At 41.0% G+C, this 18,582-nt stretch overlaps 1 protein-coding gene across 2 annotated transcripts; it reads right to left on the reverse strand.

Moving 5' to 3' along the window:
• Positions 1-458: 458 nt before the first annotated feature.
• Positions 459-18,402, reverse strand: LOC127792168 (probable protein S-acyltransferase 19). 2 transcript variants are annotated; one of them, XM_052322562.1, is made up of 9 exons: positions 18,097-18,401; positions 15,714-15,827; positions 14,707-15,114; positions 3,885-3,953; positions 3,712-3,783; positions 3,510-3,638; positions 3,331-3,411; positions 2,876-3,079; positions 459-1,890 (listed from the first exon to the last, which is right to left on the reverse strand). In XM_052322562.1, exons 1-9 carry the CDS (start codon positions 18,139-18,141, stop codon positions 817-819), a joined length of 2,196 nt encoding a protein of 731 aa, XP_052178522.1. In that variant the 5' UTR covers positions 18,142-18,401; the 3' UTR covers positions 459-816. The 2 variants fall into 2 exon arrangements, with proteins under 2 accessions (XP_052178522.1, XP_052178523.1); XM_052322563.1 differs by lacking the exon at positions 15,714-15,827 and having other exon boundaries at positions 18,097-18,402.
• Between the last annotated feature and the right edge of the window lie 180 nt (positions 18,403-18,582).

Below are 18,582 nucleotides of genomic sequence, written 5' to 3' on the forward strand. Positions count from 1 at the left end.
TATATGTATAAGTGTTCACATATATATATGAAAAAAACTAGGATCTTCCACGGGTTCAGACGCGCGTGTGTGTGTGTGTTTCTTTTAAACAACTAGCTCCATTAGATCAAGATCAAGAAAACCCATTTGGGCCCTTGATCTAATGGAAGGAATTGTTTAATTAAAGAAAAGAAAAAGGTCATAGCTAGAAACTTAAAATGTTGAAACTTAACCATACATCAATAAAAATGACCCAAACCACACGAGATCAGAGTAAAACTTATCCTATTCCCATAATGCAACCTATTGGTGTTATGATCTATCACAAGGGAAGTTCAATGTTCATGGTTATACCATGACCAGGAGCACTTTGTAATGGAAGATCAAAGATGGTAAGTAGAAATTCTCATTCAGTATCCTCCTGACAACAAACATTAAGGAAACAATGGAGAGGAAAAGAAGCACGGCCAGCAAATATATACGAGGAAAAGTAATCTTTTGAACTTTGAATGAAGTTCAATCAAATCATACAGCAGGGCTTAAAGAACCCAAGAAGAAGCCTTCAGTACAGTGGTAGGGAAGGCATTCTAGGGAGTGTCTTCATTCTAGTTAACCAATGAGTCAATCTATAGTATTAACATGTTATAAGATACAAAATTAGGGCAGAAGAAACCACTAGAACCGGGCAATTTAGTGTTAGACAATAGCAGTTTACGTTTGCAAGGTTCCAAGGGAGGTTTCTTCGGCTTCTAGAGACTCACCATCATCGACCTGCTGGATGAAAATTTACCTGTTTGTGTCCTGAATTGCTTCAGGAACCTCTTCCAGTCAGGGGTCCTATTTGAAATCCCCAGGTATAAATACAGGAAGCTGGTTCGAGGTTGGATCCCTTTTGTATCTGGAATCCCGAGCGAGGTTCATGGCCGCCCTATCGTGTCCCTGTGTCAGAGCCGAGGTCTCACTTCTCAATCCGTGCCTAACTGGAACTGTCAGCAGTGGGCCACCAAAGAAAATAGACTCCCCTGTGTATGTCAGCTTCTCCGACTGCTCTAATGGAGGCTTTATGACAGATAAGGAGGATTCTCGAGGCATCGCCACAGGCCTTCCTTCAGAATTACCTAATTCTACATTATGGTTTGATCCTCTCTGGAACGAGGGTCTGGCCCGCGCTTCTGAAGCTGAGACAGGGACCGAAACATATCTTCCAACTTCTTGGTCCCAAATAACAGATGTCCTTTTCACCTCTCTCAGGAGATTAATGGCTGCTGGTGCCGGTGCTGGAGCTGGTGCTGAACCTGAGGCCAATAATGGATCACTTGCACGGCCAACCCTTTGCATGACCTTTTGACTAAATCCAACAGAAGTATTCGAGATGATTGGCTTATTGATGCCAGCTAAAGCTGCCCGTGAAGTTGGAAGCCGATCTTGGACAGGGCCAGGCTTTGAATTACCTGCGCCGAGATGGCTTACATCATAAGCCTGAGGAAGGGGACTTAGCGTAACAGACTCGTGAATATGACTTGGGCTGCTGAAGCTACTAATGCTTTGAGTGCCAGTTTCATATTCATCCCTGCTACCTTGACTAGGAACGAAAGAGTTTCTCAAAGGAGATGGTCTCATTTCGTTTTTGGTGTCTTTGATTCCTCCCATGTCAGTGCTCACACTACTTCTGACACTCATGTTGCTACTGGAGCTCATTTCAGCATCTGGAGTATGACGATTATCAACAGGCCGCAGCACAGATGAGGATGCCCTGGCTTTTTCTGCAGCTCTCACGGCCTCATTTGAGTCCAACTTTGCAAGCTTCCAGGCACTTATCCGAACAGGCTTTCTTGGTAACCTATTCCCTGCTGCATCTGGATCAACTGTTGATGGTACCATTCCAGGTTCCAAGTGAGGTACAACTTCTTCCTGACGTAGTCACAGGGCAAAGAAAAAATAAAATTATTAATCCCTCAACCAGGCATAAATTTCTCGCTTCTTTTTTCTTAGTTTGTGCAATAAGACCAAAAAGAACTGGCAAAGATCAGTTGGCAGTTTCACTTTTGCGCGCTAAAAAAGTGTCCATCTGTGATGTGAAGAATCTCAGAACAATAGAGAAATAGAAGCATTAACAAGAGCAGAACTAGTTGGCATTAGATTCAGGGAAAAATTAGCATATTATTGAGCCAGATTTTTTTTTAACGTTTGCATATGAAATTTGCAGGGAAGAAACAGAAATATTTGAAGAACTTTTTGCCTTATCCATGTGCATGTATAATAACTTGTAAGAGCTTTTAGGCTTAACCAAACAATTTAAGCTTTTGAAACAATAAGTTGTACAAATCGGTATGAGATATCTATTCTGAGACTTATTTGGTTCCTGTCTCATGGTAGCAACTATAGGAGAGGCAGTGCCCTAAAAGTATCTTAAAATAAAATCAGGCCACACAGTTGACAAAAAAGAAAATATATATCTTCGGAATATAACTTATTGGAAAAAATCTAAAAATTAATATTCTGACAAACCAAATAGTTGGCTATTATTGTTGAGAAATTGAGCCACATATTCATTTGGAAGCTCAACTGATTGGATATGAGTTGTACATTTAACTTTAGTCACTTTCATACAACCTAGCTCACCAGTAACTATTGGGGGAAAAATGAAAATTTCCAACAAGCATTGCTCAATTTTATGAGTAGAAACTATGTAATTAATGAATCGGGATATAGAATATACAGCGAACATGTTTTTTGTAAAATTCAGCAGTGCATGAAAGATCCTATAAGGAGACATGTCTAGGTATGTATACCATGGCCCGTATGCTTTCTATTGCAATTAACAGTGAAAGCATATGATTTAGTATTTGTGTAGGATACATGAATATATGCATGCTGCACAAACAAAAAGTTATACCTGATAATCAACAAACACCCTAGGAGGGGTGCACCATGCTCCCTTGTATTGCAGGCCCAGAGAACTTCCACCACTGAAGCCTGTCGTAGCAGACCCTGTTGGGCTATATAACGCCAACGCATTTGCTAGTTCATCTCCTGATGCTCCTGCAGGGGCCTCACTCATGGCTCTCATGGCAACAACATATTCATAGGTTGTAATACCCTGGTCCAATGAAGAAACCAAAGAATCAAGAATGAGAAAAGAAAAGATTTCAATAGCATCACATAGCTATTTAGTGTGAATATTTTTCCTTATTTGCCAAATTTTTCTAATCACGTGCCACCCGTGTGCCATGCTCTAATTGAAATGTACATTATAATAAAGAAACTTCAAGAGTTATTTTCAAGTTCACATTGCTCATTGACCAATGGAGCAAATGGAAAGCCAAGAGTCATCTGAGCCTCCACACTAACCTTTCTAATTAGTATCATATGGAAAAAGAAAAGTTCACCCAGGGGTACACATGCCAGCAATGAAACTGCTGTACAAACAGCCTGCACCAAAGCAATTCAATCAATGGTATAATCATTCTTCTAATTTCATATGGGAACCATAAAAAGTTTCAGCTTTCGTTCCTGGGTTGCATACGTACCACAACTGTTGCAAAGGGAGCACGAGAGAAACCATTCCCCAGTCTACCAACTATCTCAGCCTCCATGCTTTTCTTATTAACAAAGCAACGCACTAGAACAGCAATGCCAACCCCAACCTCAACAAGAAGCTGAGAGAGAGAGAGTCAATATAGCAGTTCAAACAATCTGGTCCAGAAACTATTAAGCAAGCCCAAAACATACCCAAGCAAGGCTGATGGCCATAAGAGAAATGAAAGTCATATAGTTTTTTCTCCCTACACAGTTGTTGAGCCACTGTGATAATCAAAATAGAATGTAGTTAATTCCCATTACAATACTATGAATATCTTTGCCACCAAGCTACAGGACAGGAGTAGTAACAGCAGAACCCATACCCGACAATGGTGATCAAACCCATCCACACATTTATCACAACTTCTACAGTGTTTGCTAAACTTGCGGACCTGCAGCATGAAAAGCATCCAGGATAAGCTTAAAGACCATGGTAGAAAAAATCAATATACTTCATTTCCAGTGCATAGGTGGAATAGACCATCTATCTTGTCATTTATTTGCACAGAGTCATAACACATACATCAAGAACACAAGGCAAAAGGAATATAGAAGTGTGGAATCTCTTCTGAGATTTGCCAATTAAAAGAACTTGCACAATCATAACATTTGACAATTAAATTGACTCAAATTGCAGTTGGGAAAAAACCTGCACTAACATCTGGGGATTAAAAGGCTAACTAGCAGTCATCTGGTGGTAGGTTGATCCTAACAAGATATCAAAGTAAGGATAAGAGGTGGACGTGTGAGATGGTGAGGCAGTAGATTGATGCTGGTGGTGCAGATTTCAGCAATCAATGTGACAAATGAATTGAGCTGATGATAAATTTGATAATTCATTGGCTCAATAAAACATCCTTGGTTTTGTTGAAGGATATTCAAAAGCATAATACCAGACAACAACTAGGTCTACCTTTGTTTGCATTTATAATAAAACCATATCATAGCTCTACAAGTATAGCCCTGTACAATGCAATTATGTGTGTGCATGTATCCTTAATTATCACTCTCCCTCTAAGTAGAACATATATGCATTTGTTCCACATTTGTTGCAACTAAATCTCACTCTTAACTCACCCATATGCTTTAGCAAACCAATCTGCAAGTTGACCTTCTAATGTCACATTGAGTAGTTTTAATTTCTTTTTAGAACACCTCTTCTTGAACATACTGACAATCAAACTCAATGTGTTCAGTGCTCTCAAGCAATGTACAACTAGAAGCAATACAAGATGATGCCTAGTTATCGCACATTAACTCCATAGACTGAATTTTGTATGTCGAGCTCTTCTACAATATTAAAACCATATCAACTCAAAAGTGGTTTGAGTCATGCCTCTCTCTTCTCAGATTCAATAGCAGATGAAACCACCATGTTTGGTTATTACTCTTCCAGGATACTATACTACCCCCCAAAGAATATACAATACCCCATAGAACATGTAGAAAACCAGCATATGCACATCTGTGCATCCAAAAACAGCATATGACGACCACCTTGATACAAATACATTCAGATTCAGGCACACCCCAAAGGACCTCAGAGATCATATCACTGCATGAGGGGAATCTAGAAATCGACAATTGACTAACACTTACAGCAAAAGATATTTAGCCTACAAATAGTCAAGTAATTTAGCTTTGCAACTAGTCCCTTGGAGCCTAACATACTCATCTTAGAAAATAAATCAAAAACATATTTTCACTAAGAGAGACTAATACCAGGCTGGGCTCTAACTATCACAGTACCCAATAACCAAGAAAAATTTTGAAGTGCAGGATGGTCAGCATGAAGCATAGAGTGTGAAAATGATTTCAGTTCAACTATACCCTTAGCATCATCACCACTAATTACAATATCATCCCCATATACCAGTAATCACATCATTCTATTTCCAAAATGATGACGGGAAACAAAAAGATGAACTCATCAGTAAAGACCATATTGCATAACAATATCATTGAATCATTGAAACAAAACAAAAAAAAGACTGCTTTAATTCATATAACGATTTCATCAATCTACCCATCAATCCATAAGCTCCCCTAGCAATGAACCCTAGAGGTTGCTGTGCTTCATGTAAACTTCATTGAGATCCCCATGCAAAAAAGTATTCTTAACATCAAATTGATAAGAAGGCCAATGCAACAGAACAGAACAAAAAATACAAGACAAGCAGATCCATCTTTTAGCTATTGGAGAAAAGGTCTCGAAATAATCCGGGGGATGCACTATAGTACAGCCGCTGTATTGAACAAACTTATAGCAAGTGTACTGCACCATCTAAAATTAATGCTCACAATGCATACCCATCAAGATCTAACCACAGATTTGTCCAAAGAAAGGGACAACATCCCAAGTATCCTCAGCTCAAGGAGTAGAGATCTTTTCTTGCATTGCAGTTATCCACCCAAGATGAGACAAAACATTAGAAACAAAGTTGGGAACAAACATAGAAGATAAAGGCAAAGAAGAAGAAATATGAGGACAATGAATGATAGAACACAGTTGGAGATTGGATAGGAAAGCATAAAAATGTTTACCTTCCAAATTGATAGGGAGGTCTAACTCGTGGTACTTGAACCAGAAGACAAGATAGTCTGGTAGTGCACATCATGAGTAATGGAGGCTAGCATTTTACTTGATGTCATTTATACACATGTAGATCAACACGAGATTGTTGATTGAGAGGACAAACAGATAGGTATGTAGAAACACCAACAAGAATAGATAAGAGTTACAGTCAAAGTGACGAGAGTATCGCAAGTACTTGAAAAGTATGGCTCAAGGTCTATAAAGGAATGAAGCCAAGTAAGGTGTGCGGTGAACTCAAAAAAAAAAAAGTTCACAACATAATTAAAGAATGTTGACTGTAACATTGATGCCCCTTCTATGACCACAAGTAGCCCAAGCCAATATAATTATAAGCCACAACATCAAACTTGTCAGTTACTTGCCAGTTGATAATGGAAATCAATACATCCAAAATTACAAGAAAGAGGAAAGATGAACTCGTGAGGAAAAAGGATAGAATAGAACCAGGACTTCACTCTTTAAAACTAAATAAGGCATCCTCTAAATGAGATAGGTGTAAAAATGAACTTAATCCAGAAAGATCCAGGAACATTCATGCAAGAAAGAAGACAACATAGAAGCGGTTCCCAAAAGATGTCCAGAGGAGAAGAAAGTTCTTTTTTGGGGGGCAACAAAGCAGCTAATGGTTGTGTTGGTGATCTCAACACTTACAGTTTGGTGTGGAGTATCAAGGGCAAGAAGACAATTAAGCAGTGCTAAAATCCATCATGGAATCAACAAAAGGGTTTTAGTGAATCCTCTTTGGTATCATGGATGAGTTGTGGAAACAGTCTGTGTGTGCACACATGGTGGGTTGGGGGCAGGGAGGCTGTGTACAAATAAGACCGTCTGCTAAACCCACAAAAATGAGAAGCCACAAGCACTAGGGACACTTTTTACTCTCTGGTATTGTCATTATGAAGGATGTGTACAAATAAATTGAATTGGGTTTTTAATCTTAACAAGAGAAACACAAAAAAATTGTAATTAACTCAAAAACTAATTTCCACCACGTAAAGCCTAGTAATACTTAAAAAAATCATCAAGAAGGATAATATTTTAAGCCTTAATCTCACTAGGTGAAATCAGCTATGTACATTCTATATCTTGCCAAATATCTCCATATATGGCCATATCTTCAGTAGGGGATTATAAAACATATCATGCCTAAGAGTTTCCCAAGAAATTTTTCTTTGTTGTCCTCCACCTATTTTGTTAAAATCTCCCTTTTTCTTGCACCCATGCTTGAAACTTTGATAGACCTACCCACTAAATGGAACCACCTTGACCAAGTCCATAACAATTTGACATACCCATGACAGATTCTTTAATGGACTTACAGGCTTACACCATTATAGAGCAGTACCTTCACAACAAAAGAAGTTGACTGCTTACAAATCTAGACCCAAAAACACATCAAACAAAATACCCTTCCAGTAAAATGCTAGAAATAGATCAAAAATGTCACCAAGCAATAGCCAAAAAGAAGGTGAGTCTGAGGGCAGTCATCAGAGGTTGACACACATCAGAAAATTTCCCATGAGTGCACTCGCAGGCAGACTTATAATGCAGGGAAAGTGATAGGAACCCGATTGAATTCCAAAAAAACAATCCACTATCAATAGTTCCAATTCTTTACAGCAGCAAAACAAGAATGAAACAGGGCATTCGAGAGGCCCTAACTCTCCCAAATCACTATCAAAATTCAGCTACCTCACTCTCCCTCCTCTCTTCCTACTTATACCACTCCCGGACCCCACTCTAACTGAATTCCCCATTCACATGCTAATTATTCCCTCAGCAATGTGAATTACAACTCTACCCCCATGCGCACATGCTGGTTGTTACACCTGCATGTGCGGACCGCCCCCTACTCCCATCTTCATGCCTTCGGCTGCTTGATGCGTCTTTGATAGGTTCGGTGCACCGGCGGCCTATCATTACTCCCCTCTCGGACTTTCACCTTGTCCTCAAGGTGAAAAGCTGGAAACTGTTGCTGAATCATGTTGTAGGGCTCCCAAGTTGCCTCTAATGGTGGTAAACCTTTCCACTGGATCAAAATATCCAGCCCTCGTAAGTTATAACCCTTCCCAGGCCAAACTCCCAACACTGCCTCTGGCTCAACCTTCAGTTCTAAGTCAGCCTGCAACTAGAGGGGAATTTACGCCCTTGCGCCCACCTCACCCTTGGCCTCTCTCAACTGGGACACATGGAAAACCGGGTGGACATGGCAATGGGCTGGTAATTTAAGTTTATAAGCCATCAATCCCACCCTCTGTTCAATTTCAAATGGCCCATAGTACCTAGGAGCCAGCTTCTCATTAGGGCGGGCAGCTAGGGACTTCCTTCTATACGGCCTTAGTTTCAAGTAGACAAAGTCACCAACCATAAACTGCGCATCCCGTCTTCTCCGGTCAGCCCCCCTCTTCATGATCGCTTGAGCACGTACCAGCTGGTCTTTGAGCTCTTCCAATGCTAAATCTGACTCCAACAATTACTGTTCTACTGCAGATACCTGCGTTGAGCCCTTGTCAAACCTGATCAAGGTTGGTGGTTCCCTCCCATAAACAGCTTGGAAGGGAGTAACCTTTGAAGGGTATGATGTGTTATACCACAATTCAGCCCATGGCAGCCACACATACCACCCCATAGGTCTTGCTGATGCAAAGCAGCGCAAGTAAGTCTTTAGGGTCCGGTTGAGGACCTCCGTTTGCGGGTGATAGGCTGTACTACGATTGAGCTTAGTACCTTGAAGTCGAAACAACTCCTCCCAAAAACGGCTCATAAACACCTTGTCTCGATCCGAAACAATAGTCCGAGGCATACCGTGCAGCCGCACCACTTCTTTTACGAAAATACCAGCTACTACTCCTACTGTAAATGGGTGTTTGAGACCAATAAAATGGCCATATTTGCTGAGTCTATCTACAACCACAAGTATAGAATTCATATGGCCCGATCTCGGCAACCCCTCAATAAAATCCATAGCTATATCATCCCAAATCTGGCCAGGAACCGAAAGAGGCTGTAAAAGACCCCCTGGTGTTAAAGCCTCATACTTATGTTGTTGGCAAATGTGACACTTTCCCACATGGTGGCGTATGTCCCGCTTCATACCCACCCAATAAACACTCGCTGCAATTCGTTTATATGTCTTTAGGAACCCGGAATGACCTCCTACACTGCCATCATGACCCTCATGGAGCCAAAGGAATTAGGGAAGAACCCTTAGGCAGGAACAGCCGCCCTTTATAAAGGAGCTGGTTACCCACCAACTGAAAATCTGAGTTGTAAGCCGGATCTGCCCGTAACTTTCGTATGATGTCCTGTAAAGAAGCATCTTTCGCCACCACTTGGACCAGCTGATCGAGTTGCACCACCTTTGGAATCGTTAGTGCGAATAGAGCTGCTGGTTGATTAATTCTCGAAAGGCCATCTGCAGCCTTGTTTTCCAACCCCGGCCGGTAGTGTATCTCAAAATGAAAGCTTAGCATCCACTTTTGATAATCCGAGCTCACCATTCGCTGCTCAAACAAAAACTTTAAGCTTTTTTGGTCTGTTCTTACTATGAACTTCCTTCCCCAAAGATAATGTCTCCATTTCTGGACAGCAAACACCATGGCCATCAGCTCCCTTTCGTAAACCAATTTTTTCCTCTCCGATGGTTTACGAGCATGGCTGTAGTACGCAATCGGTCTAAGATTCTACATCAACACCGCCCCTAACCCATGCCCTGAAGCATCGGACTCAATTATGAAGGGTTGATCAAAGTCCGGAAGTGCAAGAACTGGCAGCAACACCATTGCTGTTTTGAGCTGCTGGAATACTCGTTCAACCTCTCCATCCCAACGAAAATTGTTCTTCTTTAATTTCTCGGTGAGGGGCCAAGCCAACTTGCCATAATCCTTTACAAACCTCCTATAGTAACCCGTAAGACCAAGGAATCCCCGCAATTCCTTCAAGGTAGTAGGTGCAGGCCAGTCCAACATGGCTTGCACCTTGCAAGGATCAGCCGACACGCCTTGCTGGGAGATGATATGGCCCAGATATTCGACCTCCAACTGCCCAAAGGAACATTTCTTCTTGTTGGCATACAACCAATTTGCAACCAACACCTTCGGCACACAACGCAAGTGCTGCAAATGTTGGTCAAAATTTTGGCTATAAATTAAAATATCATCAAAAAATACCAGCACAAACCGACGCAAATACTCCCTAAATACATCATTCATTAAAGATTGGAAGGTGGCCGGGGCATTCGTCAATCCAAAAGGCATGACGAGAAATTCATAGTGGCCCTCATGTGTTCGAAATGCGGTCTTTGGTTCGTCTCCAGCCTTGACTCGAATCTAGTGGTAACCAGATTTGAGATCCAATTTTGAAAAAACCTTCGCGCCATGTAGTTCATCCAGGAATTCATCGATGACTAGAATAGGAAACTTGTCCGAAACTGTTACCTTGTTGAGAGACCAGTAATCTACACAAAACCTCCATCCCCCATCCTTTTTTTTAACAAGCAACACCGGGCTAGAAAAAAGGCTAACACTTGGTTTAATAATACCAGCTGCCAACATCTCACGTACCATCTTTTCAATCTCATTCTTTTGAAGATACGAGTAACGGTAAGGTCGAACACTAACCGGGGAAGTGTCGGGTAGGAGATTGATGGCATAATCTTTATTTCTGGTAGGTGGCAGTCCCTCCGGGTTGGAAAAAACTCCTCCAAACTCAGCCAATAATTCCTCCAAGCTTCGGGGCAGTCCCACCTGCAGTTCATTGCATTCGGCAACCACCTCTCCAATTTCCAGCAGCACTCCCTCCCCATTCTCTTTAAATGCCTTCATCATAGCTTTTAGGGAGACTAATGTCTTACTTAAGCTAGGATCACCCTGCAATGTCACTGCCATTCCCCCCACTGGAAACTTCATGGTCAGATTCCTCCAATCCACACTCATCTTCCCCACCGAAGCCAGCCACTTCATGCCAAGAATGACATCAGAACTTCCTAACTCAAGGGGAAGAAAATCTTCCACTATCTGCAGGTTATCCAGTGTCAGTTTCACCCCCTTGCACACTCATGCTCCCTGTACAGCCAACCCAGTTCTCATTATCACCCCATACCCAGCTGTCTTTGTCCTCGGCAAACTCAAGCGTTGCACCAACTCGGATGCGATGAAGTTGTGAGTTGCACCGCCATCCACCAGAACGACCACTGGCTGCCCTTCTATGAGTCCCCTTAGCTTCATCGTTTGAGGTGTAGTTAATCCCACCACCGAATTCATGGATAATTCAATCACCTCTCCCCCATATTCCAACCCTTTATCGCCCCCCCTGCACTTCTTCTTCTTCTGCCGCAGCCTCGCCTATTTCTTCGTCATAGATCATCAACACTTGAAGCTCTTTGTTCTTGCACCTATGGCCAATTGAGTATTTCTCATCGCAACTCCCGCCTTGCCTTCCACTCAGCCTCACTAAGCTTCTTGAAAGGAAAGTTGCCCCCATTACCAGTGGGGTGAATCCTAAGGCCTGGCTGATTTACAGACTTTTGGGAGGAACCCAAACTTTTCGCTGGAACCGGTGACATCCGACCTGCGATCGCGGTTGCTGTGGAATACCCGCTCCTGGTTGGTTCGGTTGCCCGATGGCAATTCTTAAGAGCTACGTTCTTGTCCTCAATGTTCTGGGCCACGACCATAATTCGATCGAGCCCCCGCGGCTGTAACACCCTGATCTCAGCTCTTATCTCTGGGGTGAGGCCGTTGAGGAATTGACCTTCCAAAAATGCCTCAGGAACCTCAGGCACTGCTGCGGCCATGGTCTCAAACTTCAAACGATACTCCTTCACCGACCCCTCCTGCCGAAGAGCTAAGAAACGCTCCTCTAGCGACCCCTCCTGAGTGGGGCGAAACCGGCCCAGAATTCCTTGCTTCAAGCCTTCCCAGTTCCGAATTCCTCTTCGCCTTGTCTCCCATTGGAACCAAGACAATGCTGCTGCTTCGAAACACAGGGCTGCGGATTCTATCTTCTCCTCGTCCGTTAGTTGGTTGACAGCAAAATACCTTTCAGCTCGAAAGATCCACTCATCCGGATTTTCTCCTTCGAAAATGGGCATCTCCAATCATCTTCCACGTTAGTCCGACCGGTACCCGCCCCCGATACCCCCCTCTGAGTCGCAACCCCCCACCACCCCAAGAGTTACTTCGGAATCCATGGTGAATTCCAAAGGTCCTTCTCGCTCCTTGGACTTGTTCTTTCTCTCCCGCTCCAGTTCATCCCACTTCGTTCGCATGAAAGCGAACTGTTCAAGCATCACCGCTACATTGCGCTCCACCGTCGGAACGTTCCCTCTAATGTCGTCAACTCCCCTTTATACGCCTTCCATCTTCGACTCCAACTCACCCACTCTCTCCGTCAAATTCACCATCAGGTTCGGAATGGCTCTAATACCAAATTGATAGGAACTCGATTGAATTCCAAAAAAACAATCCACTATCAATAGTTCCAATTCTTTACAGCAGCAAAACAAGAATGAAACAGGGCATTCGAGAGGCCCTAACTCTCCCAAATCACTATCAAAATTCAGCTACCTCACTCTCCCTCCTCCCTTCCTACTTATACCACTCCCGAACCCCACTCTAACTGAATTCCCCATTCACATGCTGATTATTCCCTCAACAATGTGAATTACAACTCTACCCCCATGCGCACATGCTGGTTGTTATACCTACATGTGCGGACCGCCCCCTACTCCCATCTTCATGCCTTCGGCTGCTTGATGCGTCTTTGATAGGTTCGGTGCACCGACGGCCTATCAGAAAGCATACATGAGAGGGGGCAGTGTGGGGCTTTAGTGGCAAGTGAACCCTCCTATGGGGCAATGTTGTTAAAGCACGCAAAAAATGTGTAAAGCAGTTCTAGTACATTTTCTTGTCAAATTGAATTGCAAATGATTAAGCACTAAAGGTGCACACTTTTTCATTAAGCACAAAGCGAGCTTAAGTGCACTTTTTTAATTGTTTTACAGTAGAAAAGAGTTGTTACTGTGTACCCTAATAAACCAAAACACACCCGTCTATTATACAAATATCTTGGAGTGCTGTAGAAGAGAATGATTCATTGTTTGATCATGACTTTTTCACACGAGGTGTTGTTGCTAATATAGCTAGACTTGAAGAGTCTAGAATTAATATTAGAAGCAGAGGTAAATCAACAACTGGAACACCAGCTTCAACTCAAGTTCACAGCCAGTTTTGGTTGAAGAAGTCAATTAGACGGCAATGATGAGAAGATGATTAGAACTATAATGATGAAGATGACTTTCTTCATTGAAAATGAATTAAAGACCCGATTTTGCTCCATTTTAGCATGATTTTTTGTCTTGACAGTGTTATCTAGTAATTTAGTTGCAGTCATTATATTATCTATTTTTTTTCCTAACATTTGCTCTTTGTTACACTTGAAAGCGCGCTTAAGCTCTAGAAGGTCTTTGTGCCTGAGTGTGCTTAGAGCCTTTAAAAACACTGCTGTGGGGTCCACTAATCTAGAAACTGCTCTGCAAACTTCATTTCCCAACCTATTCACTATATAACTGCAGCTTGGCATTGTTGTGAAAAGCACACTTAATCAAGCTTAAGCACCAATAAAGTACAAAGCACAGTCCCAGAGCTTTTTCTTGCCAAAGAAGTGCAAATTAAAGCGCAACTTAAGCGCTAAACGCAAGCACTTTTTTGTTAAGCGCAAGGCACACTTATTTCTTTTGTTTTTTTTAACCTTTTTACAGGAAAGAAAAAAAAAGTTTCTTTTTTTTTTGGCTGAACATTAAAAAAAAGTTCTTACTGTGTACCCCAATACAAAAGAACACACCCATCTATTATGTAAATGTCTTGGAGTGCTGTAGAAGAGAATGATTCAGTATTTGGTCATATTTTTTGACATATAGGGTGTTGTTGCTAACATTGCTATGATAAATATGACTTCCTTAATCTAGACTAAATCATTGAAAATGAATTAAAAGACCCTCTTTTTTCTCTTTTAGCATGAATGTATGTCTAGATAGTATTGTTTACCAATTTAGTTGTAGTTATTATATTATCTCTTTATTTTTTTCTCAAATCTGCATTTATATTTCGATTTGGCGTGCTTGCACTTTGCACTTCGCACTTAAGCTCTGGAAGGCCTTTGTGCTTGAGTGCATTTAGAACCTTTAAAAACACTTTGGCTTGGTACGATTTTAAAACAAAAATAAAAATACTGTAACACATTGTGATACCAGGTAAACTTGATACAAATTTACAGAATGCTGGACAAAGAAACTAATACTGCTTATATATTTTCGTAGTAAAAGAAATGTGCATATATATTGCACTTAAGTACATAAATACATAATAACATATATTCTTGACAAACAACTACAAAGGCTTCAAACCATCAACTTTTATGTACGGGTATGTAAACAGGAAAAAAAAAACAGGGGAAAATCAAAGTTAAAAGAAAGTTGTAGAATATAAATGAGCAGTTACAACAGACAGAATGACAGATGAGAATATCTCTTAGAGTGACATAAAAAGTACCTCAGCCTCACACAATGTGCAGTATAGTGCATCTTCACCTGTGTCTTGTTGATCAGCTAAACTATCCTGTTTGTGGCAATCTTCAAGTACAAAAACTGCGCACAGAACTCCGCCAACACTATGGCATGATGGTCTTCTGCCAGGGGCTTCCACCTGCATCTCTGTTCGTCTTACTTCTCCTACAGGACCTTGTCTACTGAAGTTTACTCCTCCCAAGGAACTTCTAGAAGTTGATGATGGAGAAGAATGTATTGCCATGCCAAGTTCATCAAATTTTCTGGACTTGGCTGATAACTCAAGATTTGAATTATGTTTGTTCATCAAGTCATAGTCAAATTTAGACATAATGCCAGGATCTGCAGGATTAATTGCAGTAGCCCGCACATAAAGAATGAAAACAAGAAGAGCCTGCAGCAACATAAGAAGAGAAACACCATCACAAAAGCTATGCATGCAATGATAACCAAGAGCGAGAGTTCACTAAATACTGTTTTATTTCTCAGTTACTTATATTATTTTTAAAATTGGATATCTTTTATTGTAGAATGAAACTGTGGCATGCCAATGGCCTTATGGTCCCATTTTTTGTCCCATACATGTCATGATAAATTCTTCTACCACGAACCAAAAACTAGTGATAGCAACAATATGGATGCAATAAATCATGATACTTATGCTAACCCCTTTTTCATGATAAGTAGCAGGCCCACCACTGTAAATAACAGAAAAAGGATAAAAGCATAAGATGAACATGAATTGTATCTTCAATGTGTCTCAATACAAAATAATATACCAGAATAAAATCTCTAGTTTGTTTTTTCTTTCTTCCCCTGAAAGAAAGAAAAATGCCCTATAGTAATTTGGGACTTGTGGATAAAGGACTTAATTTTCTTTTCTCCGAATCCAAGTAGTTAGACTGCAGAATGAGCACTTCCTGATCCACTATCATTTATTAAATGCTACTGAAATACAAAAGCTGAAATAAATTCCATTTTCAAGTAACCTACCAGTGGCGAGTAAACAGCAATCGAGGCATACTCCAAAATGTGGACTCCAAGGAAAGGTGCAAAGAAAGCATAGAATGCTACAACCAACAGGCAAAATACAGTAACTGCAACAACCTACCAAATGAAATGGCCAAATTTCAACAAAAGATCATGAGCAATTACAAAAATGATTGCTGGAACTCAAACTCCAAGAGATGCCAACTCCAACAGACAAACAATATAATTCAAAAATCTACACCACAATGGATATCATCAGACTCATTTGCAGAAGAAAAAAAACTGTCAACATGTTTATGGGTAAAAATGGATCCGGCATTAATAAACATCAAGCCATTCTATGAACACCATGAGCTTATCTTCCTTATTGCACTAAACATAGACCGCCATGGGCTCATCTTCCTAATTGCAGCAGTGCATAAAATGTAGGGTATAGTAGATTTTAACAAGCTACTAGAGAAGCCACTTTAATATATGGATAATGAAATGGAAACCAGCGATAAAATCAATTTCAGTTTCAGTGCTGACAGTGTTAAAGAAGATAGGAAAGAAAAATTGAGAGAAAACTGAAGAGAAAGAATTGAGATCCAAAATTCTGAATTAAGATCACAAATGATACAATGAGATCAGTTGAGTTTACATACTACTCAACTGAATCTCTAAGAAACTAACTGTTACTGACTACTGGCAGTAACAAACAGAGCAGGTAACTGTCGTTTGTTGACACAGAAAATAACTTGCCACATGGACTGAGAATAAACTACCTACTGCTAACAACAAACTACATCATCTTCTCTTTTCTTCATCTCTTATTCATACACAGCAAGAACTATCCTTAACATTCCCCATCAAATGACACCTGTTAGCTTGTATAGAAGCATCTTGCTCTGCTGGCTCGTGGCATAGAATTCTTTAGGACTTTGTTCTCAACATAAATATGTTTGCAAAAGCCACAACATGATTGCTTCATCCTGTTTATTGAATTTTGATCAATCGTTACTAGAACTCAACAGGAGAGGTAATCACATATTTAGCTTTGGAGATTGTCTGCCTCATGCCCAACTGATTGGAGGTTCAATTAGGGAAAACCTTCCAAATGTGCAACAATAACCTGGGTTATATTACTTCCTTTCCTTGTTCTGTTAAATTTGCAATAAAAATTCCTCTCGACATGACAGAGAATCTCAGATTGTTATGAGGAAAAATGCGTACAGTTCAAAGCCAGTGGTTATAAATACAGCATGCAAATCCTTTGATAAACAATATGGATTTTCTAGACATGGTTGAATTTTCTTTTGCAGTATAAGCTGTGAGGAGAGGCAAGAAGTCAAATGGTTGATTGAAGGCCTTCAAGAGAGGAATTATGATGGCATTAAGGGAGCACAAAAGTGGGATGGGAGAGGGCCTACACGATACAAAGAAGTAGCAGTCAAGAGTCTTCAAGTGGGAGATGGAAGAAAGCGGATGCTCCAACTTAGAAGTGTAAGCTCAGTGCAGAAAGCTGATGTCCAAGGTTGGTAGGCAGTTCCTTGTGGCTCACTACCCTATAATGGGATAATGGGGTAACCTCATCCATGTAGCATCACCAACATGACCTGGAAGTATATATGAGTGTGATGGCAGCCATGTCCATCCTCCTTAACACCTTTCAGTGGGGCACATCTCTCTCCATGGAATAGTCTAAGGCAATCCTCAAAGGGAAGGATGCGTGCTTAATACCCTTATCTCCAACCTCCAATCTAGAAGTGGTAAAGGTCCCAAGCAAATGAGACCCAGACTCAACCTAGGTTATTTGTTTCAGCCCATGGTTAAAGATTACCACTTGATGAGCATGATTCTCATAGGCAAGCAACTCCTCTTGACAAAGGCAATACAGTTGAAATGTGGCTTTAACACCGACGGTGAAGGGCTCAGATAGTGTACTCACAAGGCTTGAGGTATCCCCTTTGGGGCGAGCTGTTGATTGCAGTTAACTACATCAAAGTGTCTAGTCTTTCTTTCGAAATGGCTTTCCTGAGGCTAGGCTTCCCACTAATGACCGTTACCAGAAGGAGCAACTCGTCATGTTTTAGCAGAGTTAATCATCTTTGCAGGGAGATGTGTGCACGGAACTTTGTATCATTTCTAGTGGATTAGAACCTCGTTCAAAGATCAGTCAATTCTTAAAACCCAGACAAGGAAATAAAAACAAAAGAGAACAAAAATAAAGCACACGTCTCAACCTGGAATCTACACGGTAATAACCCACTGGAACCAAGTGAAACCCACGCAAATTGACACACAGATCGCCACCAAAACCTACCCACATCAGGAATTTACTAACCCATAAAGAAAAATCAACAGCAATCAAAGGCAAAGCGCAATGAGAGAGGGGATAGGATCGTACCTGGAAGGTGTGAGCCGGCAATTGCCATCCATGTTTCCTCACCATAACTCACTGTCTTCTACAGGTCCGCAAAGAGAAAGGGAACAATATTCAGGGCTATAAATAAGTTAATTAACACCCACCAAAGACAAACCAAACCCTAGACCACCACTCCCAGAGAGACAGAAGGCGAATGGGGCGGCGAGAGAGAGTGTGTGTGCCTGGTAAGTGTTCGACAAAAGGAATGAAAGAAGAAGACGCCAAGTTGACGACTGAGGTATGGAATAGCGGTGGGTGGGTACAGCGAGGCCCAGGCTATAAAGGGCCGGCTTTGACCTCATTTGAGTTGGATAAGACGATTGTCGCTTAATTTGTCCAAATTTATATTTTTCTCCTCGCACTTTTATTTTTTATATAATTATTTAATTTTTTATTATTTTAATTATACCTTTAAATTTATATTTTAAATTAATTTAACTTTTATATTTTTTTCTTCTTTTTTAACCA

Source organism: Diospyros lotus, chromosome 15 (genome assembly GCF_014633365.1).
Source record: "Diospyros lotus cultivar Yz01 chromosome 15, ASM1463336v1, whole genome shotgun sequence".
NCBI lineage: Eukaryota > Viridiplantae > Streptophyta > Magnoliopsida > Ericales > Ebenaceae > Diospyros > Diospyros lotus.

Coding starts and splice junctions, on each gene's coding strand:
- LOC127792168 (XM_052322562.1), bottom strand. CDS start 18,141: ATGGTGAGGAAACATGGATGGCAATTGCCGGCTCACACCTTCCAG. Junction 3,954..14,706: donor GCACATTGTGTGAGGCTGAG/GTACTTTTTATG, acceptor TTCATGCTGCAG/GTCCGCAAGTTTAGCAAACA. Junction 3,639..3,711: donor TGGCCATCAGCCTTGCTTGG/GTATGTTTTGGG, acceptor TCTCTCTCTCAG/CTTCTTGTTGAGGTTGGGGT.